Below are 23,851 nucleotides of genomic sequence, written 5' to 3'. Positions count from 1 at the left end.
CTGACATTTTCTTAATGTCAGTTCTCTGCTAACGAGCCTTTCTGCACACCTCTAGACTACAGATTCGGGACATTTAAAACAACGGTAAGGCCCTGCAATGGTGCTCTGCTGCTTTACTGAAAGATAGAATAACAGTCATCAGAATCCTAGTCCAGGGGTGGGCAAAGTAGGCTCCGTGGGCTAAATCCAGCCCATGGCCTGGTTTTGCAAATAAAGTTTTATTGGCACACAGCTGCATACATCCACTGACATCTTGCCTGCCGCTGCGTTCACACTACAGTGGCAGAGTTGAGTAGTTGCTACAGCAACTGTATGGCCCGCAAAGCTGGAAATATGTACTAAAAAGTTTGCAGACCCCTGATTTAGTCTAATCCACTCAATTGACAGATGGAGACAAGAAGTCTCAGAGATGTGGTTTCACAAATACTTGAAGCACAGGGCTATCGAGAGCCCGTTTTCTGACTCTAAAAGTACATAGTGCTCGCTCCATGGCGTTGCTCTGTCAAAGGGTTTTAGCATTAAGGGAACTTTCTGCCATCACAAATCTTAAAGCCACACAAACTGTGAATGGTAGAGCTAGAGACGCCCTAGTCACCAACATGTTGAGTTCACCAGAACCCCCATTTCTCAACTCTGCCGAAGCAGAGCTCTGGGAATCCAACGCATGGGGGGGGGGGCAGGCAGCACTGACCTGGTGATGATGGCCAGGTGGGGCGGGCTCATGCAGGCGCCCATAAACAGCACCACGTTCTCGTGCCGCGTCTGCCGGTAGGCCATCACCTCCCGCTTGAAGGCCTTGAGCTGTTCCTCATTATCCCTCTCGATGTCGATCAGCCGGATGGCCACCTCCCCGTGCCAGCGGCCGTGGTACACCTGCCCGAAGCGGCCCTTTCCGATGAGCTCGCCGATCTCCAGCTGCTCAAAGGGGATGTCCCACTCCTGCAGGAAGATGCTGGTCTGGCTGGCCTTGCGTGGGAAGCTCCGGGCCGAGAGGAGGGACAAGTTCATCTCCTCAAAGTCGTCCTCTGACTCCTCGGCCTCATCGTGGCCCTCTTCATTCTGTGGCGGGAGCGGGAGAGAGGTCAGAGTTGTTCCTGTGTGGCCCCACATTCCCACGAGGCCCTGTGGTGCGTGAGCGGGCCTGGCCACGTCTCTATGCGCATTTTCGGTGGGCATGTACCTATATCTTCAGCTGTGCCCACAGATAGCTCTCTATTTGTCCCGAATCCTACGCGATTGAAGGAGCTGAAAGGGAGATCATGATACTCCAACTGTCTTGTGCTAGGGGGGAAACTGAGGCTCAGAGAGGAGAAATGGTAGGCGGACCAGCCATTCCGGTTTGCTGCGACTTTCCTGGTTTTGGCACCAGAAGTCCCTCACCTCGGGGAACCCCTCAGTCCTGGCAAACGGGGATGGCTGGTCACCTGGGAAGTGTCTAGTCTATGTCACTAGACAGAGCTAGGACGAAGGGTCAGGGGTTGTGGCTCCTAACAGCTGACGTCCTCCTGCGCTACCATGATGTTTTCACTTGCCTGACTATGCGAGTGTAATAAAGATGATAGGCTAAAATCTGGGTACATTAAGCAACTGCATATAACGTGTGACAACCCTCCACATGGAGTGCCTTTTGCTTCCCCCAGGAAATGCTGACTTGATAAATCTGGAGCTGGGAGAGGTCAGAGCTACCCTGTACGGGCCCAGAGGCCTGAGGTTCCTGTGCAGCCAGAGGGCAGGAGATGAGAGAGTGAGAGGCTGATACACTGGGCTTAAGCATCAGACCAAATGAGCTAGAAATCTGGCCGCGGTGTGACCTTGGGCAAGGCATTTTGCTTGTCTGAGCCCTCCTTTCCTCATCACAAAGAGGGGCTAATAAAATCTGTCCCTGAGGGTGGTGTGAGGTTTTCAACGAGATACAGGCTTGTTAAGTTGTTTGCACAGACCTGATCACCTATATGAAACACGCTGAAATGCCTGCGACATTGCCGATTCCTGGGCTCCACCCAGAGCTACTGAATCTGAATACAAGCAGGCCAGGGCCAGGAATCTGCATTCTTATCCAGCACACCCACAAGACTCAGGTACACTTAGGCATGACCACCACAAGAGTTAAATATTCCAGGTCTAGGAACCTGCCTTTTCAGCATAGCTTCTGGGGGTGCCTGGGGCTCGGGGGTGCCCTGTTCCTGAAATTCGTTTGCTGGAATGTAGAAGTGGTCGATGCCTGAGACAGTGTGGGGATTTCCAGGGGCTTGGAGTCTGACGAGACAGCCTGAGAAGGTGGCCCCTTGGGTGGCCTGGGTACAGGTCTTCCTGACCCCAAACCTCAGCAAGCTGTCCCCAGTGGCACACTCAGGAAACACCAGCTTCTCCAAGAATCATATTTCACCTACTGCAGTCGTTCCAGAAAAGGACATGATTTTCTCTGTCAACTCTGACTCTATTCCCTTCAGCTCCATCAGGATGCCACGGTGCTCATTCAGGACACCACATGCATTCCTCCAGCAGCTCTGGTAGGTGGGAAGAAGCTCCAGAACATTCTTAACACCCGGCCAAGCCCAGTGTCCCTGAGGCCCCCGCCTCCTCCCGTGTATTCTCAGGAGGCAGTGGGCACATACCCCTGGGGGTTTATCCAGCCCTGAGCTGGTTTTTCAACTAAGAATGCAAATCATTTGCCAATTTCCGCACATCTAGCTTTTCCAGGATGCACGCCATATAACGGCCCATTAGGTTCACTGCCGGGAGGGGCCTCCACTTGTTAATTGTCCCAGACTTAGAACATCCATCACTCAGGGCCCCTGCACCCCCCTGGCCGCCCCAAGCCCTCTGCGTCATCAAAGACATCACTTGGCTTTGTTGGAAAAAGTTGCTTCGCCACTCTTCAGTTCTCACCTCTGAGGTTGGCTCCACTTCAATTTGAAGTAATGGATTTCCTTCCAAGCTTTGAAGAAAGAAAGAAAAATAAACGTGACCCTTGGGTGCAAAGGTGGGTCCATGTACTGAGTTTATCCCTCTATGAAGAGTCCCCAAATGAGAAGTCCTTGCCGCCAAACCTTTATCTCCAATTTCACTTCAATGCGTGTGTCTGAAATAATCCATAACCTTGCCACAAAGAAGCAGTGTGCAAGGACACTGTTTTAAATAGATTTTTGGGGGGTTGCTCAGGGCTCATTTTTCTTTATTGCTCTGGTTTCTACTAATCTAGCAGCTTCCTTATAAACTGGCCTAAATGCCTTAAGTGGAAGAATCCTCAGAGCTCTACGTGTTCCCTAGGAAAGAATTCATCAGATCTTTCCAGTTCACTCAAAATCAGGATCTTTTAGAAGGATCCTAGCGTTCATTTGTTTGTTTGCTCACTCATTTGTTCATTCATTTATTCATTCATTCAGTTTGTAGTACTAAGTATATATATCAAGTACTGGGGGTGTATTATGGGATGGTCTCTGTGCAGGAGTTGTTCTGTGCATGTGAGTTGGGTGTACATACTGGGGATACGGGGGACATGACATACGTTGATGGTGTCACGGGGTATGTAATGGGGATGAGAGGGGAATGTTGGGGTACATGGTATGTGATGGGGATGTGGGGCACAGTGTGTGTTACAGGATTTTTTTCAGGGGTATGCTTTAGAGTCGATGACGTGTATGTGTTTATGGGGTGATCTGGAACTGGTGGGAGGAAGCAATCACAATGGATACTATGCCCCTTTACTATTTTCCGAACTTAGCAGATTCCCCCTACCTACCTCCTCTTATGGGGGGGCCTTCCCTATCCTGAGCCTCAGACCCCAGGAAGCTGCTGACCCTGCAGACAGAGTCAATCTGCTTGCTGGAGGGGCTCCTGGTGAGAGGGAGTCTGAAAGAATGTAAGAACTAAAAGAAGGAGAAAGAAGGGATGGTCACAAAGTGGCATTTGCCATTAGATTCACCAATTATTTATAGTATAGGCTGGGAAGGAGGAATGAAACCACACAGTGACAGCTGATACGCTGGGAACTTGACACCCTGGGGGAGACTGGGGTGGAACAATGCAGCTGGAGGCTCTCCTCACACACCTACAAAGTGGGAACCTTCCTCAGCTTGTATCAAGGCGTGATTACAGCAGCCGGGGCTATTAAATTATTTCCCTTCTGCAAAGAGTTAGTTCCCATCACTCCACGCACATTTAAGCAGATCGCAGGCAGTTATTAGCTCTGTTTTTCGCCGGCGCTCCCTGACTGCCAGTTAATAACCTGGAGTTCGTCTTACACAAATTGTGGAATTGGTTTATGCGCAGCCGAGAAACGATCCAGAGCTACATGTCAGCACAATACCCTCTGGCAAATTGCTGCTTTTTTTGATTTCAGAGATGTACCATTTGGGTCTTTAACAAAGTCCCTAAAGCAGGTCAGAAAGCACTCAGCAGCTAAGCAGTCAGGGAAAAACCGACTAGGCAAAAGCATGGAGTTGGGAAAACAGTTAAATCTAAATTAACTCCTCCCTTGCATGCCTCACACTTCGGTCGCAAGCAAAGAAGTTAAGGAAGGTGATTTCACTTGGGCAATCAGACCACCTGGAAAGAGGCAGCCTACGGACGGACGCTAAAGACGCCACACTCAGAGTTGTCCCTCGAGGTGTTGTTTACAACAGCGAAACAAGGGAAGATGTAAGTGCCAGCAACCGGGAAATGATTAAGGGAATTATTCCACATTGATATGCTATTTTTACAGCCATTAAAAACAATGTGTATAAAGAGTCTGGAATAATATGGAAAATGCAACGTTATAGCATTAACGGATAAAAAGGAGGGATGGAAACGGTGCATAATTGTGGGTCACAAGTAAGTAAACTATGAATAGAAGGAGGACAAATCTAAGAGCGGTGTGATTATACGTGATGATTATTTTTCCTTTCTCTTTTTACAGGACAGTCCAAATTTTCCCAAATTAGCTTATATTATTTTTACAATGGTATAAACCAGAGGTCAGCAAACTTGTTCTGTAAAGGGCCAGATAGTTAGTATTGTAGACATTGTGGGCCATATGGTGTCTGTTACAATTGTTCAGCTCTGCTGTTGGAGTCTGAAAACCACCATAGACAGTATGTTGTAAACAAATGGGCGTGGCTGTGTTCCAATAAAACTTTATTTATGAAAGCATGTGGCAAGTTGGATTTGTCCCATAGGCTGTAATTTGACCCCTGGTATAAACTTACATTATACTTTTTAAAAGGGGGACAATGACATAGAATAACTACCCTCCTATTAAGCTCTAGCTATTGCCTGGGACAAGTTGCCTTTCTGGTCATAGGAGGGTCTGGGGGTCCTAAGGAAATGGTCTGGCCCCTGGAAATCACACGTGACAGGCAGGGACAGCTACGTAAGGCAGAGCTGACTCCTGGGGGCCTGCATTGCCTCTGGGGTCCCGGGCTGTCACACTCTCCCTCTCTTTGCCTGAGTCATGACCTATGTTTCTCTGTCCCCCTATGTATGCCCCTGTCTCCCAACCCACCAATTCCAGGAAGAGGAAGAAAGAAGACAGAGACCGTGAGCAGCCTGAAGGGCTAGGGCAGGGGAAGGAGGTCTCTGTTCCAACTTACATTGGATTCGAGGTCACTGGATGCAGGATGACCTGGGGCGCTTGGGTCGGCGTCTCTGGCACTGGCACCACATCTGAAAGCCACAGAGTAGACAGTCAGTAAACAAACATGGGGTCCACAACCACCCCCGAAGGCCCGACTTCTGGAAGATGCTAGCAGCTAGTAACTTCTTACCAGATCATACATCGCTGGGGCTGGCCAATCCCCTCTCTCTCTTCCTCAACTACGTGAAGTTCACCCACTTAGATGCACCCGTGTTCTAGATGACATCCTGACTAAAATCCCCTATTGTCACCTAGGGGGCTGCCAGAACCCCCATGCCTCTGGCCTGAAGCACCCACTGGTCATCTCCGAATCCTCCTCACTCCTGAATTCCCTTTGGAAGGATGAGGCCATTTGGTTTCACATCTCCTAGTGCCCAACTCAAGCCCTTCTGACCATCTGCCACGTGGCTCTGGGCCACTCCTACCCTTGCCCATCCTTCTCTGCAGACCACCCTCTCAGGCCTTTCTGCTGTGCCTTGGGACCGCCCACGTTTTCCTTTGCCATGTCCAGCCACGATCCTACAGTGTGGTGATTCCCACCGTCCTCTTTGAGCTTGTCTGCCCCAGTATTTGCCCCGTCCATTCCAGCCACTCCTGCACATCAGCGGGGCTGAGTTCACACAAGACTCACCTGGGAAGATAAACTGCTGCTTGTATTTGTAGTAGTGGGATGCTGGTGAGAGAAAGAAAGCACCAGAGTGAGTGCCACCGTGGGGCTGCCCCTTCGGGTACCAATTGGGCTCCCACAGCCACCATATAGGTTTTCTGCTCGCTCTCGAGGGTTTTCAGACTTCTGCAGACACCCCACATTCCAAAGGACTGAGAATATGTGTGAAGAAGCCAGAGATCTAAATAGCTAAATCAACCCTCCCATTTGATGCTCCCTGAAAACAGAGCACCCCAACTCAGAGAGTCACCCTGGGCACAATTCCATTTCTGGTAAATGAACAGGAACACACACGCAGAAAAATATCTATAGAGCCATAATCTCAAATATTAATTTTTTTCCCCTTTTGGCAGTGATTACCGTGGCTTTAAGCAAAAACAAAAAAAACCTTGATGAGTTTCCTGCGTTTTGCTGCACTGAGCATTGTATTAGTTTTCTTGTTGCTGCTGTAACACATGACCATACCCATGGTAGCTTAAAACAACACAAATTTATTCTCTTACAGTTCTGGAGGGCAGAGGTCTGAAATAAATCCTAACGGCTAAATATCAGATTGTCAGCAGGGCCGGTTCTTTCTGGAAACTCTAACGGAGAATCCGTTCCTTGCCTTTTCTGGCTGTTAGAGCTGCCCGAATTTCTTGGCTCATAGCCCCATCACTCCAATCTCTGCTTCTGTCCTGACATTGCCTCCCTTTTATAAGGACCCTTGTGATCACATTTAGAGTCGCCCCGATAATCCAGGATAATCTCCCATCTCAAGATCCTTAATTTAGTCCCAGCTGCAAAATTCCTTTTGCCACATAAAGTAACATATTCACAGATCCCAAGATTAGAACACGGTCATCTTTCAGGGACCGTGATTCTGCCTGCCACAAGTATGGATTAAGCTCCACATTTAGGGGAAAAATTATCTGAAGGGAATTTCTTCAGTTTCACTGCTGATTCTCCTACAATTCATTTTACTTCCACTCCAGTCCCCAGAGGCCAGCTCTTGCAGACCACCCTCAGGTTTCTAATGTTATCACTTACTCTAGTGGGGTAGAAGGCCTGGAGCAGGGAGCGACACGGGGTGCCAGGGGCAATGGACAGGTCACACAGAGCTTTATGTCCCCCAGTAAAGGAAGTGAGAAAGGATGGGGTCAGATATGAGTCTGAATTGACAAATATACATCCAGAAACAATTTTATTTATTTAGGGACATGTCACAACTTGTCCAATTCTCGGACAAGTCACCAAGAATTTAGCATAGCGTTTCTGAGCCTTGGGGTCTAGAAACTAATGCTGGTTGAATCTTTTTTCTTCCTTTGGCTGCTTGTAAAAGCTTAGCCATCTCTCTGCAAGTCTCTGTTTCCACATGTGTGCAATAGGGATGGATAATAATAGTCTCTCCCTTACAGGGTTGAGCTCATCATGACATAAGAGTGCCTGCTAGGTGTGGAATATGTATTCTAAGCTCCCTTAACTAATAGACGAGAATAAGTTTTAATTAAGAGACCATCGGATAGTCTCAAAGAGCTAAGAAGCCGTTAGCTGCCCCTGAGGTTGGAATTGATCTGTAACTTCCCCCAGGATAGAGGGCAAGTCCTGGTATCTCAGGATCCCAAACCCCTCGTTTGGTGCCTTCTACCCGTGGATTCACGACTCCTGTTGAACGAAATCAACTCTCTTTTAGCGCAGCAATTCCCAAACAGCCTGGACAGTTGGCATCCAGACGGATGCATTTTTGATTCTGGATAACGAGGTGCCCAGGATGAGCAGCGACTCATTCAAGGTCACACAGCAAAGCTTTGAAAGAAAACCCACCTCCATGATTTTCTGGGACTTTTCTTCTGTTAGGTAACCTAGGCTTTTTTGTTTTTTTGTTTTCTTTTTTTTTCATTGCACGCAGACATTTTGCTGTCAACAAGGGGCTAAAATTAAAAGAAGAAAAACTAGCCAGGGTTCTCAGGAGGCTTAGCTGATCTCATCCCTCCCCAACTGGAATGGGGGATTCAGTGTCTGCAGAAAAGGGTTGCTGGCAGTTATAGTCTTCTGAAGAGGAGGGGCTGGGCAGTGGAGAAGAAGTCCTGCTCTGAGAAGGGACAGGTGTCAGGCAATGGGACACCCGGCAAATGCCAGCACGCACAGAGTCAGCTACTCATCGACCCCACGAACCCTCTGCGTGTGGGAGAACAGCTGTTCCTGATGATGAGAGGGAGGGAGGGGCCAGAGAGGAGACGTATCCCTATGAGCCCTGTTCTCACTGATGACAGACACCAACGAGAAGTGGCTCCAAGGGGCAGCGAATGAACCCAAGTGGCCTGCTCAGGAGAGCTGGTGGCTCCTCGCTCTCTGGCATCAAGAGGACTTGGACACTGGGAGCCTTCAGATGACCAGAAGTCAGAGAGACCAGGAGGCCACTTTGAAGCCACTTCCACTCTGCAGTCCCCGCTCTCTCCCTACGGCCTCCCCAGAGAGCACCCTGAGCGGTCCTCGGAAAGGAAGAATCTAGAAGGAAGAAGGACCGCCCCATCCCCCTGCCTCAACCTTTCCATCGCCTCCCATTTTGTCTTAAATACAATCTAAATTCCTGCCACAGCCTACAAAGCGCTGCCAAGCCTCACCCCTGCAGCTCTGAGTCATACTTGGTGCCAATTCCCCTTGTTCACGGCACTTAGGCTCCTGGGACAGTTTTTCAGCTCTTTTCTGTGGCCGGGCTCTTGCACGCACTCCCCTCTCTCTGCCTGGACAACTCCGCCACCTCTGCGACTCAGCTGCCTTTGCTCTTTCAACTTGTGCTTATTCGCGTCTTGAATTTGCTCATAGCACTGCTCTCCCCCTGCATAGCACTTGGGCCGGTTTATAATTCCATTTTCATGTGTATGTATGCTTGGTTCACACCTGTGTCTCCCACTAAGCTACAAACTCCATGAGAAGAGAGGCCGTGACAGGCAGAATAAGGCTTCCCCCACCAAGGCCCACGTCCCAAGCCCTGGAAACTGTGACTACATTACTTTACATGGCAAAAGGGACTTTCAGATGTGACTAAATTAAGGATCTTGAGATGGGGAGATTATTCTGGATTCTCTGGGTGGGTCCTACATGCAATCACAAGAGTCCTTATAAGAGGGAGGCGGGAGGATCAAAGGCAGAGAGAGAGAGTCAGAAAAGGAGATGTGACAATGGAAGCAGAAGTTGGAGTGATATGGGGCCTCAAGCCAAGGAATGCAGGTACTCGCTAGAAGCTGAGAAAAGACAAGGAAGTGGATTCTTCCCTAGATTCTCCGAAAGAAAGTAGTCCTGATGACACCTTGATTTTTCGCCCAGTGAAACAGATTTTGGACTTGTACGCTCCATAAGTATAAGATAATACATTGGCGCTGCTTTGGGCCACTAAGCTTGTAGTCATTTGTTACAGCAGCCACAGGAAGCTCCTCCAGGGCACGTCTGGTTTGCGCTCTGCTCTGTTGTACACAGTGCCTGGTTCACAGTAGATGCTCAGTAAACATGTGTCAAGGAAATGAATGGAGGAACGCAGTCTGACAGCCAGGAGACCATTTGCAGAGGGAAAAACTGTAGCCCTGGTATGTGCATGAACCTCAGTGGAGAATTCGTGAGCTGGGAGAACCTTTGGGGTCCTGTCACCCACCTATGTCAGACGTGAGAAAGCTGAAGAAAGCAGAGGTTCCAAGGCAGGGACATGACAGAGCTGGATACTGAATCCAGAACTCCAACCCGCTCATTCAGAGCCCTGGCCTGACATCCAGAGTGACTCGGAATGCAGCACTGCCCAGGCGCGTGGCCCCTGAGGTCCCGGGCACAGGATCCTGCTGCCAATTTTGAGGGATTTAGCTCTTAAGACAACTGCCAACTCCAGGGCAGAAGGTGCCCCATGACTTAGACTTAGGTGGAGACACTGAGTTGTTGCTTACTGAACAATAGCGTCTCTGAGAGTCCCTCTACCTCTCAGAGCCTCAGTTTCCTCATCTGTAAAATGGAGCTGATACCAGTTACCTCCTGGCTACTCTGAAGATCAAGTAAGGTAATATGTGGCAAGTGCTCTACACATGGTAAGACTCAAGCCACATGCCTTTAACCCATTGCCTTCAAGCATAGACAGGCCCCCAAATGACGCTGGCATGAACCCAACAAACCCCTTGACTCCCCAAGCACGGAGGTACCTGGCAGGTTGAAGTTCTTCTGCTGCCTTGTGCACTGTGGGGATGGGTGCAGGGGAGAAGGTGGCGTGGCGCTGGGAGGCAGGGGGGGTGCCGGTGAGGAGGGCGTGGAGGACGTCGTGGACGAGGGATTGCTGCTTGAGTCTGGCTGGTAAGGGACAGGGATATGGTCCTGCAGGAAGAAAACAGGGCAGGGGACAGGCAAGGAACAGAGACACAGCAGTGAGAGTGAGCTGAGCAGGACAAGACCCCACCCCAGCATCCTCGGCCCTCCTTTCCCTAACCCCAGAGCCGGCCAAAGCCCCGCCTGCTTCGTCATCCCCACCAGGTTGCGTCCAGCTATGGAAGGAGCAGGTTCTGGAGTCAGATTCCCATCCACTGTCTGGACCCCAGAGCGAAAGGTTACTGCGTAATGAAAGCCACGGAGGTGACAGCCACGCTCCCTTTGCTTCTTTGATTTTGAAAAGTCCCACGCTGAGGTGGCCAGAGTGCTCCAATCCCCCAACACCTCTCCTCCTGAGTGTTTATTAAAGAATCAACAGCCCAACAGCTCACGAGAGAGCGTGTGAGACAAGCCTCCAGCATACTCCCTTGCATCTCAGTTGGAACCAGCTCTGCCTCTCCTCACCCCGGAACCTGCTGTAAAGCAAAGATGACGACAGGATCCGTATGTGCCCCCCCCACCCAGAACGGCGCTGGTGGGGGTGAGGTCAGGAGCCAGGAAGTGGGTTAAACAGCGTCCCCCAAAAGACATGTCCCCCTGGAACCTCAGAATGTGACTTTATTTGGAAGAAGGTCTTCGCAGATGTAATTAAGGTAAGGATCTCGAGAGGAGATCATCCTGGATTAGGAAGGGCCCTAACTCCAAGGTCAAGGGTCCTTAGAAGAAACAGAAAAGGAGAGACACACATGGAGGAAAATGTCAGGTGAAGACGGAGGTAGATATCGGACTGATGCTTCTACAAGCCAAGGATTGCTAGAGGTGCCAAAGGTGAGAGAGAGGCATGGAATGGATTCTCCCTCAGAGCCTCCAGAAGGAACCCGCCCTGCCAACACCAACACCTTGGCTTCCGACTTCTGGGCTCCAGAACTGTGAGGAAATAAATGTCTGATGTTTTAGCTACCCAGGTGGTGGTCACTTGTTACAGCAGCTCCAGGAGACAAACATAAGCAGGATCCAGAGTAACGATGTGCCAGGCACAGACAGTGTGGTCTTTCCATAAATGCGTGCTAGACAAAGGAAAAATAAAATAAAGAAATGAAGGGAGGAGGGGTGGAAAGAAGGAGAGGAGGAGGAAGGCAGAAGAGCCATCTCCTCCCACTAGACTGTCTTACTCATCTTGGAATCTGCAGAACTTGGCACAGAAACAAAATATAAGAGGTGGCTAATAAATGTTGAAAGGAAGGAAGAAAGGAAGGGAGGGAGGGAGGGAGGGAAGGAGGGAGGGAGGGAGGGAGGGAGGGGGGGAGGGGGAGAGAGAGAGAGAGAGAGAGAGAGAGAGAGAGAGAGAGAGAGAGAGAGAGAGAGAGAGAAGGAAGGAGAGAGGAGCAATTGTCTTTATGGAGAAAGGAATCATGTCTACCTTCTTGAGGGTAGGAATCAGGTCATTCTCACCTGTGTCGTTCAGGGCTGATGTGAAAAAATAGAGTCATTAAAACAGACAGCTGTATATGGTGCCCACTTTCCCTGGAAGAACTGCTACGACAGGAGAGGAAATTCCCTCATCAGGTCAGACCCAGACCTGTGTCCGAGTGGGACCAGCCGCTGAAGGTTGCGTTCCGTCGGAGGGAAACTCAAACTCTACCAGGTCATGTAGGGCATGGCTAATGCATAATTTCTCTTCCTGAGCACTGCTAAGATAGGGGAACACCCTTCAGAGACCATCCAGTCCAACCCCTTCATTCTGCAGATGGGGACACTGAGACTCAGAGTGACTTGTTGGAGTCATACAGTGAGTGAGTGGCCCAGGTCCCAGCCCCCAGTCCAGAAGCAGAAACATAAGGTTGTGCCAAGTAACACGAAACTCACATGTGACCCTGGAAATCAAACAGAAGCACGTTCACATCCCAGAATCGCCCTTCCCACAGCTGTGCACTGAGCTGGACGTGGTGGTGATCATAACTGGCTCTCCGGTGGCCTTTTCCCAAGGAAATCGTCTCCACCCTCTGACCCACTAGACTGGTGAATGGACAGTCCTGAACAGCCACACATGTTTTGTGACCTCCATAGCCCACTCCCAACACAGAACCCTGGGACAGGACATAATGGCAGCTGGTCAGTGACCTATGAAACGGGTTGAAAAGATGAGCGGGGCCAATAGGAAGAATAGCAGAAAGCATCAGGACGAAATGTGGAGAGGAGATGAGGTTTAAAGAGAACTGAGGAGACACAATAAGCCAGAAAACAAATAAGCTGAGGGTCTGAGGAGGAGGACCCATATGGTGGCAGACGCAATGACATAGAGAAAAAATGAGAGTAGAGGATGAGGACGTCAGACAATGGTAATGGACCGAGCAGCCGGGTCACAGTCATGACGGAGGACCAGTGACTCATGGTCTTGCTTCAGGTCCGGGGAGTTGGCCCGAGCGCAAGACTGTCCTCCATGTCTAGTTTCATGAGGCCCAGCTCCTAAGCCGTGATTTCCCTTCCTCTTATTGCCCCATGCCTATCCTTGTCATAGACAATTCTATTTGCTGAGCTAGTCTAGGTGGGTCTCTGTTCCTTACAACCAACTGAAAAGAGCAAGCCAGCATGCAGCCACTTCAGTAGCCGCTGCAGCAGGCCGACCGTCAGCGTGGGCACCACTGCACGTGGGGTTTTGACGCCTTGATGTGGAAGCACAGTGTGGAGACATCTCCTGAGGAGCTGGCAGAGGCTGCTGCTTCATCGTCAACCTCGTTGTCTTTCTCCTCCATTCCTTCCATCCTCCTCCTCCTCCTGCATCTTCTCCTCCTGCATCTCCTCTTCCTCCTGCATCTCCTCCTCCTCCTGCATCTCCTCCTCCTCCTGCATCTCCTCCTCCTCCTGCATCTCCTCCTCCTCCTGCATCTCCTCCTCCTCCTGCATCTCCTCCTCCTCCTGCATCTCCTCCTCCTCCTGCATCTCCTCCTCCTCCTGCATCTCCTCCTCCTCCTGCATCTCCTCCTCCTCCTGCATCTCCTCCTCCTCCTGCATCTCCTCCTCCTCCTGCATCTCCTCCTCCTCCTGCATCTCCTCCTCCTCCTGCATCTCCTCCTCCTGCATCTCCTCCTCCTGCATCTCCTCCTCCTGCATCTCCTCCTCCTGCATCTCCTCCTCCTCCTGCATCTCCTCCTCCTCCTGCATCTCCTCCTCCTGCACCCCCTCCATCCTCCTCCTCCTGCATCTTCATCTCCTTCATCTCTTCCTCCTCCATCTTCTTTCTCTTCTTCCTTCTTCTTTCTTCTCTTTCTCCCTCCTTCTCTTACTCTTCCTCCTTCTGCCTCTTCTTTCTTTCTCCTATTCTTCCTTCTCCTCCTCTTCTTCTCCACCTCTCCCTTCCTCTTCCTTTTCTTCTTCCTCCTCCACCCTCTTCTTCCTTCCTCTTTCCTCTTGTTAATCCTCTTTCTGTTCCCCTTCCTCTTCCTTATTCTCTGTCTTCCTCATCATCTAGTTATTTCCATGCCCTGAGTACCCAGTGTTGGACTAAAGTCTTTACACATATCACTGCATACAATCCTCTCCACAATCCCAACAATAACTCCTATTATTCTGCCCATGTTACAGAGGGGAAACCAAGGCAGAGCGATCTTGCTCTGATCACATAAAAACGTGAAGGAACCGAGTTTCAAGCCTTCTGACTCCAAAATACACACTTTAACCATTACGCTGGGTGAAAGAGCTGGGCCTCTGTGAACCTGGATTGACTGACCTAGACAGGAGAGGAGACAGACAGCAATGAAAAGGAAATCTTCAGGCCAAATTGGCTCAGAAATCTATTGCACTAACCACATCACTGCCTGACAAAAAGAATCTGCGTGAAGCGGTGAGAAGAGAAAGAGGGAAAAAAACAACCCAGCCCTAAGATAGATCACGTCCACCTCCGTGTCAAAGCTGCTCTCTAAATAGAGGTTAATTTATTTCTCTTATCAAATTCCCCTGCTGGCAGACAAGCAGAACAATGTCACAGCCATTGATCTATCTGACCCATATTCCTGTCCCATCTGACACCAAAAGGCTCACTGTGCATATAAAGCCAGAGCGAGAGAGAACTTTTAAGATGGCTCTGAGCACCTTGTCCCCCAAAGATGTCACAAAGGAAAGGATGGGTTACAGGCCTGCACAGTTACTTCCCAGGAGCCTCCCCATTCAAGCCCTTCAGCCCTTCCAGAGGTGGAGATCCCCTCTCCTAGAGACCTACATACATGTAATTTGGACCCAGCCTCAGATTTTCATTGAAAGCCCCAAGATTTAAGCTGATGGTTAAACAGCTAGAATGTACCTGACACTTACCATGTGCCAAGGAATGGCACTAAGTGCTTTTAATGTTGATTTCATTTTGTTCTCACAACAACCCTATGAGGCTGGTGTTTTTATTACCCACCACAGACATTTCTAAACACGGCCACAAATTCCCTTGGACTCTTCCCACCAATGGGATGGGAATCTACGCCTCCTCCCCATGAACTGGAGTGGGCTGGGACTGCTTTCATCAGTAGAATACAACAGACCTGACACTGCCAACGCTTGGCGAGTGGCAAGCCAAGACAATGCGTGGGCTTTTACTGCTAGGTTATAAAAGCCTATGTAGCACCCACCTTGTTTGAGAAAACAGTCCTTCTTTAAGCCCTGAGCTGCCATGTAAAAAGCCCGACTATGCTGAAGCAGCCATATTGGGAGGAAGCACAAGCCACAAGGCATGTCCACCTGGTCAGCACTCCCGTTGAGTATCCACTGAGCCTAGTCTTTGACTCATGCCAGCCCAGGCACCAGACATGTAAGTGAAGGAGCCTCTAGATCAGGGGTTTGCAATCTTTGCCTTGAAATGGCCAGATGGTAAATACATCAGGCTTTGTGAGCCGTGTGATCTCAGCTGGAGCTACTCAACTCTGCCACTGTAGCTGGAAAACAGCCATAGACAATATGGGTGTGGCTTGTTCCATCACAACTTGACTCATAGAAACAGGTGAGAAACTGGATTTGGCCTATAAGGCACAGTTTGCCAATGCCTGTTCTAGATGATTCAGCCCCTGGGGGTGTGAGTTTTCCCAGTGGAGTCTCTGGACATCATGGAGCAGACACCATCTCCACTGTAGCCCTTCCTCATCCCTGATCCACAGACTCCGCAAGCATAATTAAAGGGTTGTTGCTATACACCACTAAATTTGAGGGGTTTGTCTGTGAGGCCGTAGATAACTGGAACATACCCATTTTACATAAAGGAAAACTGAGGCACAGAGAGATTAAGTTACTTGCCCAGAGTCTCAGCTGGTGGTAACTAGAGGAAGCCAAGGCTGGCTGCCAGGTTTGTCTAACTTCAGAGACCAAGTTCTCAACTGCTAGAATGATGCCACAGGAGCCAGACGGTGAATGACTGAAACCTTGTAGCAAAAATGGTGGGTGACAACACGAGAGAGAAAGAACATATGAGCTTTGGTAGGGAGGCATGGAAAGGGAAGTCAGAGACAGAGAGAGGGACCAAATTATGCATGGCCTTGCAGGCTGCAGTAGGAGTTTGATTAGTTTTCTAAATGCACTAGAAAACCACTGGATGGTTTTTAAGCAGAGGGTGACGTGCTTCAAATTATAGTCATTAAGAGTCACTCTGGCTGCTGTGTGGAGAATGGATTGGGGAGGGGGACCATGCCCTCTCTAGTCAGAGAAGGGAGACTGTGCCTTGCCAGTGAGAAGTCACATGGCCATCACGAAGCTCACCCAGGTCCTAAACACAGGCTGGTGACCTGCCACGCAGTTGGGTTGCTCCACACTTTACCCACCTTCAACACCATGCATGAAAACCTTGTGGGGCTTGAGAAATCACCTGCTGGCACGCGTAACTTTTGGCTCCTACCCTGGGGCTGGAAGCATCCCTGGGATAGCTTTGCTGCAGTCTGTCCAACGGACCCAACAAAGGATGTGGAAATTACACTGGAAATTTCCAGGCCAGATTGGAAAGAAAGATCCACTGCTGACCAGCATCTGAGGACCAGCTGGAAGTCAAACAAACTGGCTACATGGCTCAGCACTCAGGGCCCCCGCACATATCCGTCCACCCAGTCTCCAGCAGGAGCTCAGAAATAGATCCCTGTCCCTCGGTGGTTTCATTCAACAGATGTGTCAGAAAGCCCAGAACCATCTGCAAAGCTCATCCCGGCAGATGGTGAAACATCTCACAGAGCAAAGACTGCGGCGTCTGGACCACCACGGAGCCCCTCTCAGGCTCTCCTGCTATCCCTACTGCACCTCCTGGACACACGCATTCATTCCCATTTCCGTGTGCCCGCTCCCTAAATCACACAGATTCCTGGCATACTCACTTTCCACCGATGGCTGGATGCCCCTCAAGCTTGATTCAACACCAACCACACAGCATTTAGAGAGCCCAGCTGGGCTGGGAGGTAAGAGCAATGCTCCCAGATCAACCCAGCAAGTCTGCTCCAGAACCTTCCTCTCTCCTGCAGCGGCAGCCCCAGCATGCCCCGACCCAGCCTCACCTTGTTGATTTTGTTGGTTTTGGGGAGCGTCTGGCTGATGTGCAGGTCCGAGTACCGGGGTGGCTTTCGCAGCGGGTTGTTGATGTCACATGGGACCGACTCTGTCCGGACCAACCTTGCTGGATCCGTAGGGATAAAAACAGCGAGGTGGGAGTTTAAGTATCACTTTGGCTTTATACTGGAATATCAGGAGAGCACAGCTCAGACCCCACCTCCAAGGCCCACCCCCAAGACTGGAAAGGAATTCGCTCAAAATCAGAGTTGTGCCACAGGAGTGGCATTGGGTGCTCTCGGTGGAGTTCTATTTTTTTTTTCATTGTCAATCTGTGATTTAACAATAACAAATTACAATAGTAAAACAAGCGATCAGTTTGTTTGTTTGTTCTCAATGCCATAATTGCTGCTTCACATTGGTGCTCATTTCAGAATTGAACCTCCTTCACAATCTAAGAGGTTCCCGATTTCTCAGGGCCCATAATTGGTGGACCCTGAGTATAGCCACCTATCCCTGTCTCCATCTAACCTTTGCATTAGGATCATGGTTCGTTCCTGGTGGGATTCCTCAGGCTTGCCCCGTCGCACGTGAAAACACATTTGTCCTAACCAAAGCCACCTCAGGTCCCCGAAGGAGAGGCTTGGCTCTCCCAGCCTTCCCTTCTGCATCTTCCTAAAGCCACACAAAAATCTGGGCATATGGCAGATGCCACATCAGTGCTTTCTGGTCCAAACCACACCATCCAAGCCCCTTTTCCTGTTACCCGTTTGTTATTTCTACTACTTATAGGGACCACAGGGAGAGACAAAAGTGAGAAGCTCTAATTCAAATGGGATGTTTGGCAATGTTACTCATTAGCTGTTTTTTTATTGTAGGGCTGGGGTGGGGGTGTTGGTGGAAAGGTTAAAGCTTTGGACTGACCCAGGGATTTAATCTCTCAGCTTAGCCTGAGTCACCAATACCATAGAAGCCGACTATATTTCCAAACTTCCCACTAACGATGTGGGGGCGGGCGGGGGCAGGCTGAGCAGCAAGGAACTGGTGGACTTCTGGAAAGTTCCATTTGTTTCCCATGTACCAATGGGGCACGGGCATGAAGCTGGGTGGGAGGGAGCCCTTCATCGACCTCTGAGAGCGGGTCGCTCTCCAGCAGGTTGCTTTGGGTCTCCACATGGGAGGTGGGCCCCAGAGGAACCCACGAGGGAGAGGAATTGGGTGGCAGGCGATTTCCCCAGGGAAGGCGATCCATGACAGTGGCTCGAGAGCAGGGAGAATTCAGGTTGTAAATAGACTCACTGAGTGCATGCAGTTGTTCAAGGAACAGATGGTTCTTAATGAAGGGTGTATGTGGGGGGAAAGGGTTTGAGAAGAGAGCTGAAGACTTTACTTTCTCTCCACTTGCAATTTGCTCTCCTCGTGGAGATAAGCAAAGCAAAGATCATTGAAAACCAGTGGCCCGTTGGTTTTGGAGCACATCCCAGCACTTTCGGCAGCAATATGCTTCCTTCTTTAGGTTTCCCTTGGGTTCATTCTAAAACCGGGCAGATTCCCCTGAGTGTGCACCGACCAAGGCTGGGGGAAGGCGTTGGGGGGGGGGGGGGCTGGCAGGGGTGTAGTGGGAGGACGAGGAGGGACTCGGTCTCCTGATTAGTAAGTTGCTGTACCCCAAGTTGGAGCCTTAGCTTCATCCAACCCATAGATGGGGGGTGGCAAGAATTCTTAAACTTTTAATAAAGCTGCTACCATTTAAAAATAAGCATATGGCACATAAAACTATTGGGACTTTTGTTGCTGGCGTGGCTGTCCTCTCCAGACACCGCCAGGACTCTCTCTCTCCACTTTGCACAGCCCCATCTGGCCAGCTTCTCTCGTTTAGGGGACTTGCTTGGCCCTGGAAGCCACCTGAGTCTGCAACTTCTACTCTAGAGCAGGACGTCTCAACTTCCATGTGCATAGGAGTCCCCCGCATATCCCGTTAACGATGCAGTTTCTGATTCAGTAGGTCAGGGATGGGTCCAGAAGCTTTACATCTCTAACAAGCTTCCCAGTGGTTACGGAGCTGCTGGCCCTTGGACCACACTTTGAATAGCAAAGGTCAGGACCAGTGAGGCCCAGTAGAACTTTCCACGATGATGAAAGTGTTCGTTATCTGTACTATGCAATATGGTAGCCACACGTGGCTACTGAGCCCTTGAAATGCGGCTGATGTGACTGAGTAATTTTATTTTAATTTCAGTTAATTAATTTAAATTGAAAGAGATGTAGCTAGTAGCTACTGTATTGAACAGCACAGCCCTAGAGAGTTCCCCCGTGGATGAACTTCAATGTGGATCATGGAGTCTGGGGATAACACCCCACAGGACAAAAATCAGGGCAACTATTTTGAAAGTTGGACTGCAAGGCTTCCCACGGACGTGTCTCCTATTGAGCTTTGGCAGACAGGGAAAAGCCTTGCTTTCTGGTCTTTCCTTCCCTCTAACTTGGTCTTGCTTTTTTACGGTAGATAGCTGGTAATGGCTCTCCCAAAGGTAGCTGTGACCTCCCCGCCTGGACAGTTTGGCCCAGACACTCCCAGGGCTCCAGGGGACAGAGCACATATGGCCCAAACCAACAGGTCCAAGTCAGACCCCTCCCCAGGCCCACTTCTGCAGGGTCAATTGATTGAATCTAAAGAGCACGTAATGGAAAAACACTCAGCCAGCACTCTTTTTAAGTGGGAAGGAAAAGCAGTGGTATTCGGGGAAAGAGGGGAGAGTGGAAACTGGGAGAGGAGACAAGAATGAGAGAAAAAGACTTAGGAAGGAGGAAATGAATCTGGGAGCTAAAGTATCAGAGAGACCAGTTATAAGGGCAAGAAATAGGGAGAGCAGGGATTGCAGACAAGGGGGGGGTGGATTACGGCGACAGATGTCAGGGAGAAGAGTATCAGAGGGAAAGAAAGGAGACAGGCAAGACTCAGGGGATCGGGAGGTATCCAGAACTGGCCTGGATGGGACAGCTATCTCAGGTGGCCTGCAGGAGCCCCCACTCCATTCCTACCCCCAGGGCAGCAAGTGTTAAATACTTACCTCCTCGGTGGATGATGAGGAGATGACAAGGTGGGGCTTCTTTGGTGCATTTGTTGTGGCACTTTAACCTGAGAGAGAGAAAGAGAGAGAGGGATGGATGGATGGATGGATGGATGGATGGATGGATGGATGGATAGATGGATGGATGCATGGATGGATGAATGGATGGATGGATGGATGGATGGATGGATGGATGGATGGATGGATGCATGCATGCATGCATGCATGCATGGATAGATGGATGGCTGGATGGCTGGATGGCTGGATGGATGGATGGATGGATGGATGGATGGATGGATGGATGGAATGCCCCAGTGGTTCAGAAAGCTCTGACTACTGTGGATACCAAGATGTGAAATAACACGGGGCAGCTACTTATAAGGCATATCCTTGGCACCCAGGAAATTAACTCTGGAGAGAGTTTGCTGCCATCCCACTCTTACAGGTCAGCCTTGTGTGGCCCAAGAGTGGGTGGCAACTGTTCCCTAACAGTGCCCACGTCACGGTTTCATCATTATCATACAATCCTAATCATCATCTACCATTTACTTGCAGATGCTTTGCCAGCCACTGTATTAAACATTTTACATATACTATGCCACTGGATCTTTATAACAACCTTATGAAAAGGGTATTATTATCATTCCCATTTTACAGATGGTAAAACTAAGATTAACCGACTTGTGCTAGCAGAAAACCTGCGTCAGTGGTACCAAAATGTGGCCTCTCATTTTTCTTAAAGGCTCTAGCTATGGGAGACAGTCGACCAAGGCTTTCAATTAGGATGAGATTAGTAACAGGCATGACTGTTTTAGAGGTATTATGTTTAAGAATTTTGAGTCAAAATGTCTTCCTTTGAGACCAGCCTACGAGTAAAATGTCATCTTGGTCTTCTTCATTCTATTGCCTGACTTTAAAAGGATAATAAAAATCCCAAGTTACTATGCCTGGTTTTGACTTTTTCTTTTAGAGTTTTATGTTAATAGGATGGATACACTATGGCAGTTGCTATTCATGCCCCATCCCATACTCTTTTGGATTCCCTTACCATTTTTGTGCACAGTAGCCTAACCCAACAGCCAACATCTTTGCCAGAGGTTGCCCTGAGGCTGCTCAGAGGTTTAATATTAAAATATTCTATACAGAGAAGTAGAAACTTTAGATTTGCCCTCCACCCTTCCCCTCTAGGGATTTGATAGTTCTCTTTAACAGAAGGGTTCCAACGCCAAAGACTTCACATTGATTCTCCCCGTTAGTCTAGGGCAGTGGTTCTCAAAAGTAGAGTTTTCAGACCAGCGGCATCAGCACCATTTGGGGAACTTTTCAGAAATGCAACTTCTGGGCCCCAGAGTTGATGAATCAGAGACTCTGGGGTCGAAATGCAGCAATCTGTTTTAACAAGCTCTCCAGGTGAGTCTGATGCACTCAAGTGTAAGAACCACTGGTCTAGCTGATGGTTTCGGAATGTCGGTGCACATTTCCTCCATTTTTCTTGTGTTCCATCTTTTAGGGACCTAAAGGGCTCGGAATTCCTCTCTGATACGGAAAAGTTAGACCCAGGGCCCCTGGAAGTGCAGAGGGGAGCAAGGAGGGATGATGGCAGCGTGGAAAAGGCCAAATCACGTCATGAGAACATTAGTCCACCTCCAGTTCCTCTTCACTCTGATTGCATCAGAGAGAGGGACTCTTGTGCTAACACATCTTTGCATCTCTCTACCACATGTTAAGTCCAGTCCCAGACTTGGACTGGCAACAGTACCCACAGAAAATTTAATGCACTTATTTTTCTCATTTGAACGTCAACTTTTTCTGGTTCCCTTAGATTAATGGCAAGTGATGCTGATTTTCCATTCATGAAAATAAGATATATTTTCATCACTAAACATTATTTACATTGAAAAGGCCATAAATAGTAAATAAACACCTGCATGGCTGCTACTTAAATATGACAAAATCATAATAAGACGGTGAGCAAATGGCTGAGTTAGACTCGGAGAAGTTGGCTTAGACAATTTGGGGTCTTCAAAGAGAGGTGGCAGCTGTTGGCACCCAAAACTCTACGATAGTTGAAAACAAAAGATTGCTTCTGGGCCTTATGGCCAAGTTCAAATGTAGTAAGATGGTTGAAAAACATTAGGAGGTCCCATTGGTCATGAACGCCATGAAGACTGCATGACTCTGAAAGAAACAAGAGCTGACATTTCTGCAGTGCTTACGAGGTACCAGGCGATGCTCTCACTGCTTTACACAACTTATTCTATCCTCATCACAACTATAAACAGTAGAAACGGTTGTTATCCCCATTTTACAGAGTGAGAACCTGAGGCTCAGCAAATTTAGATAACCCTCCCAAGGTCAAATAGCCTGTAAGAGACAAAGTTCCCCAGTCCAGCCCTAACCACTGTGCAGACGCCTCCAAAGCCTCCATCTTTCTTGCTTTGTATCTTAGGGGTGGGGTGGGGACAGTTAACAAAGAGGAAAGTTCCTGGGGTCTATATCCAGCAGAGTCAAAATGTCCTTGGGACAAGCCTATGACGTCACCTTGCTCTTCCCACTACAGTTGCCTGACTTCACAAGTAAAATAAAAATCCCACATTACTGCAGACTGCCTTTGTCTTTTTCTTCTCTGAGGCCCCCAGACTCTCAGACCCGTAAAGGCCCAGCTCCCCGAGAGATAACCTGTGTGACATCAAAACCCTGATGCGAAGCTCTACTGAATTCAAAAGGAGCCTTTCATTTGTTCAACAAACACTTACCTGGGCCTACTGTGCCCCAGGTCCTGGGAGACGCAGTTAATAAGGTAGCTGGAGCCACTAGGTGTATGGAGAGCGGATAATAAATGGGTAAACAGGTATCAGGTAAATTGCAGGTGTGCTAAGATCACAAAAAAATAATAAAAATACAGGGAAATAGGAAGGCGAGTGATGGGCGCGGGAGAAGGGCTTCCAGCAGCACAAGGTTTGGGGACAAAATCAAGCCTGGTGGGTTCAGGGTCAGGAGTCAAAGGTCAATGAGGCTGACATGAAGAGAACAACACGAGTAACGAAGACATAAGCCCCGGTGGCCCCAGCAAGGAGCCTGTATTTGATTCTACAGCACTGGGAAGCCCCTGGAGGCTTGGGACCACTGTGACACAGTCGGATGGACGTGTGGAAAGCCCTGAGTTGGGAAAGCCACTGACTGTCGAACCAAGAAGTTTCTATACTCTGTCCCGTTTGAAGTAGCTCAACTCCACCCTGGAAGCCTCCAGAAAGACACTGTTCCTTTCTGCCACCTCTACCGATGAGTCTTCTCGAACAAGCCCAGCTGGAAGGATGACGTTCAACTGTGAAGAAGTCCGTCTGCAATCCTGGCGGCACCACAAGCAGGGACCAGCCGTTTAATGTAACCTTTGGGCCACGTCCGAATCAGGACCATACAGGTGGGACCACCAGTGTGCCCTCGGCCCATGTCCTGTCTCCCCCTGGCATTTTCCTCTCCAGGGTCCGTTGTTGCTTACTCTTGCAGGCGTGGAAAAGCCCTCCTTCACCTCTGGCTGCAGGATGGGAGATGAAGCTTCAGAGGGCCATGCTAGGAGCGGGAACACAACCATGGCTCACACAGAACACCTGGGCTCCGATGCCCAGACACTTCACCTTGCATGAAGGTTCCATTTGTAAAGAATGAGAGCCCACA

At 49.4% G+C, this 23,851-nt stretch overlaps 1 protein-coding gene across 4 annotated transcripts in view; it reads right to left on the bottom strand.

The window, feature by feature from the left end:
* KSR2 (kinase suppressor of ras 2) overlaps window positions 1-23,851 on the bottom strand; it is a 354,663-nt gene that overhangs the window by 64,861 nt on the left and 265,951 nt on the right. For 3 of the 4 annotated variants that reach the window (XM_074321394.2, XM_074321395.2, XM_074321397.2), the window contains 7 exons: window positions 20,178-20,244; window positions 17,114-17,239; window positions 10,445-10,613; window positions 6,249-6,290; window positions 5,574-5,646; window positions 2,890-2,938; window positions 692-1,059 (listed from right to left, as the gene is read on the bottom strand). In XM_074321394.2, coding sequence (XP_074177495.1) covers window positions 692-1,059; window positions 2,890-2,938; window positions 5,574-5,646; window positions 6,249-6,290; window positions 10,445-10,613; window positions 17,114-17,239; window positions 20,178-20,244 — 894 coding nt within the window. Of the gene's footprint in view, window positions 1-691; window positions 1,060-2,889; window positions 2,939-5,573; window positions 5,647-6,248; window positions 6,291-10,444; window positions 10,614-17,113; window positions 17,240-20,176; window positions 20,245-23,851 lie in introns of all 4 variants that reach the window. The other variant, XM_019753947.3, reaches the window with a different exon arrangement.

The sequence above is a fragment of the Rhinolophus sinicus genome, chromosome 9 (genome assembly GCF_057876585.1).
Source record: "Rhinolophus sinicus isolate RSI-liver-muscle chromosome 9, RSI-T2T, whole genome shotgun sequence".
In the NCBI taxonomy this organism is placed as follows: Eukaryota; Metazoa; Chordata; class Mammalia; order Chiroptera; family Rhinolophidae; genus Rhinolophus; species Rhinolophus sinicus.
The sequence above is the reverse complement of the archived record's forward strand: the minus strand, read 5'-3'. Positions and strand labels throughout refer to the sequence as shown.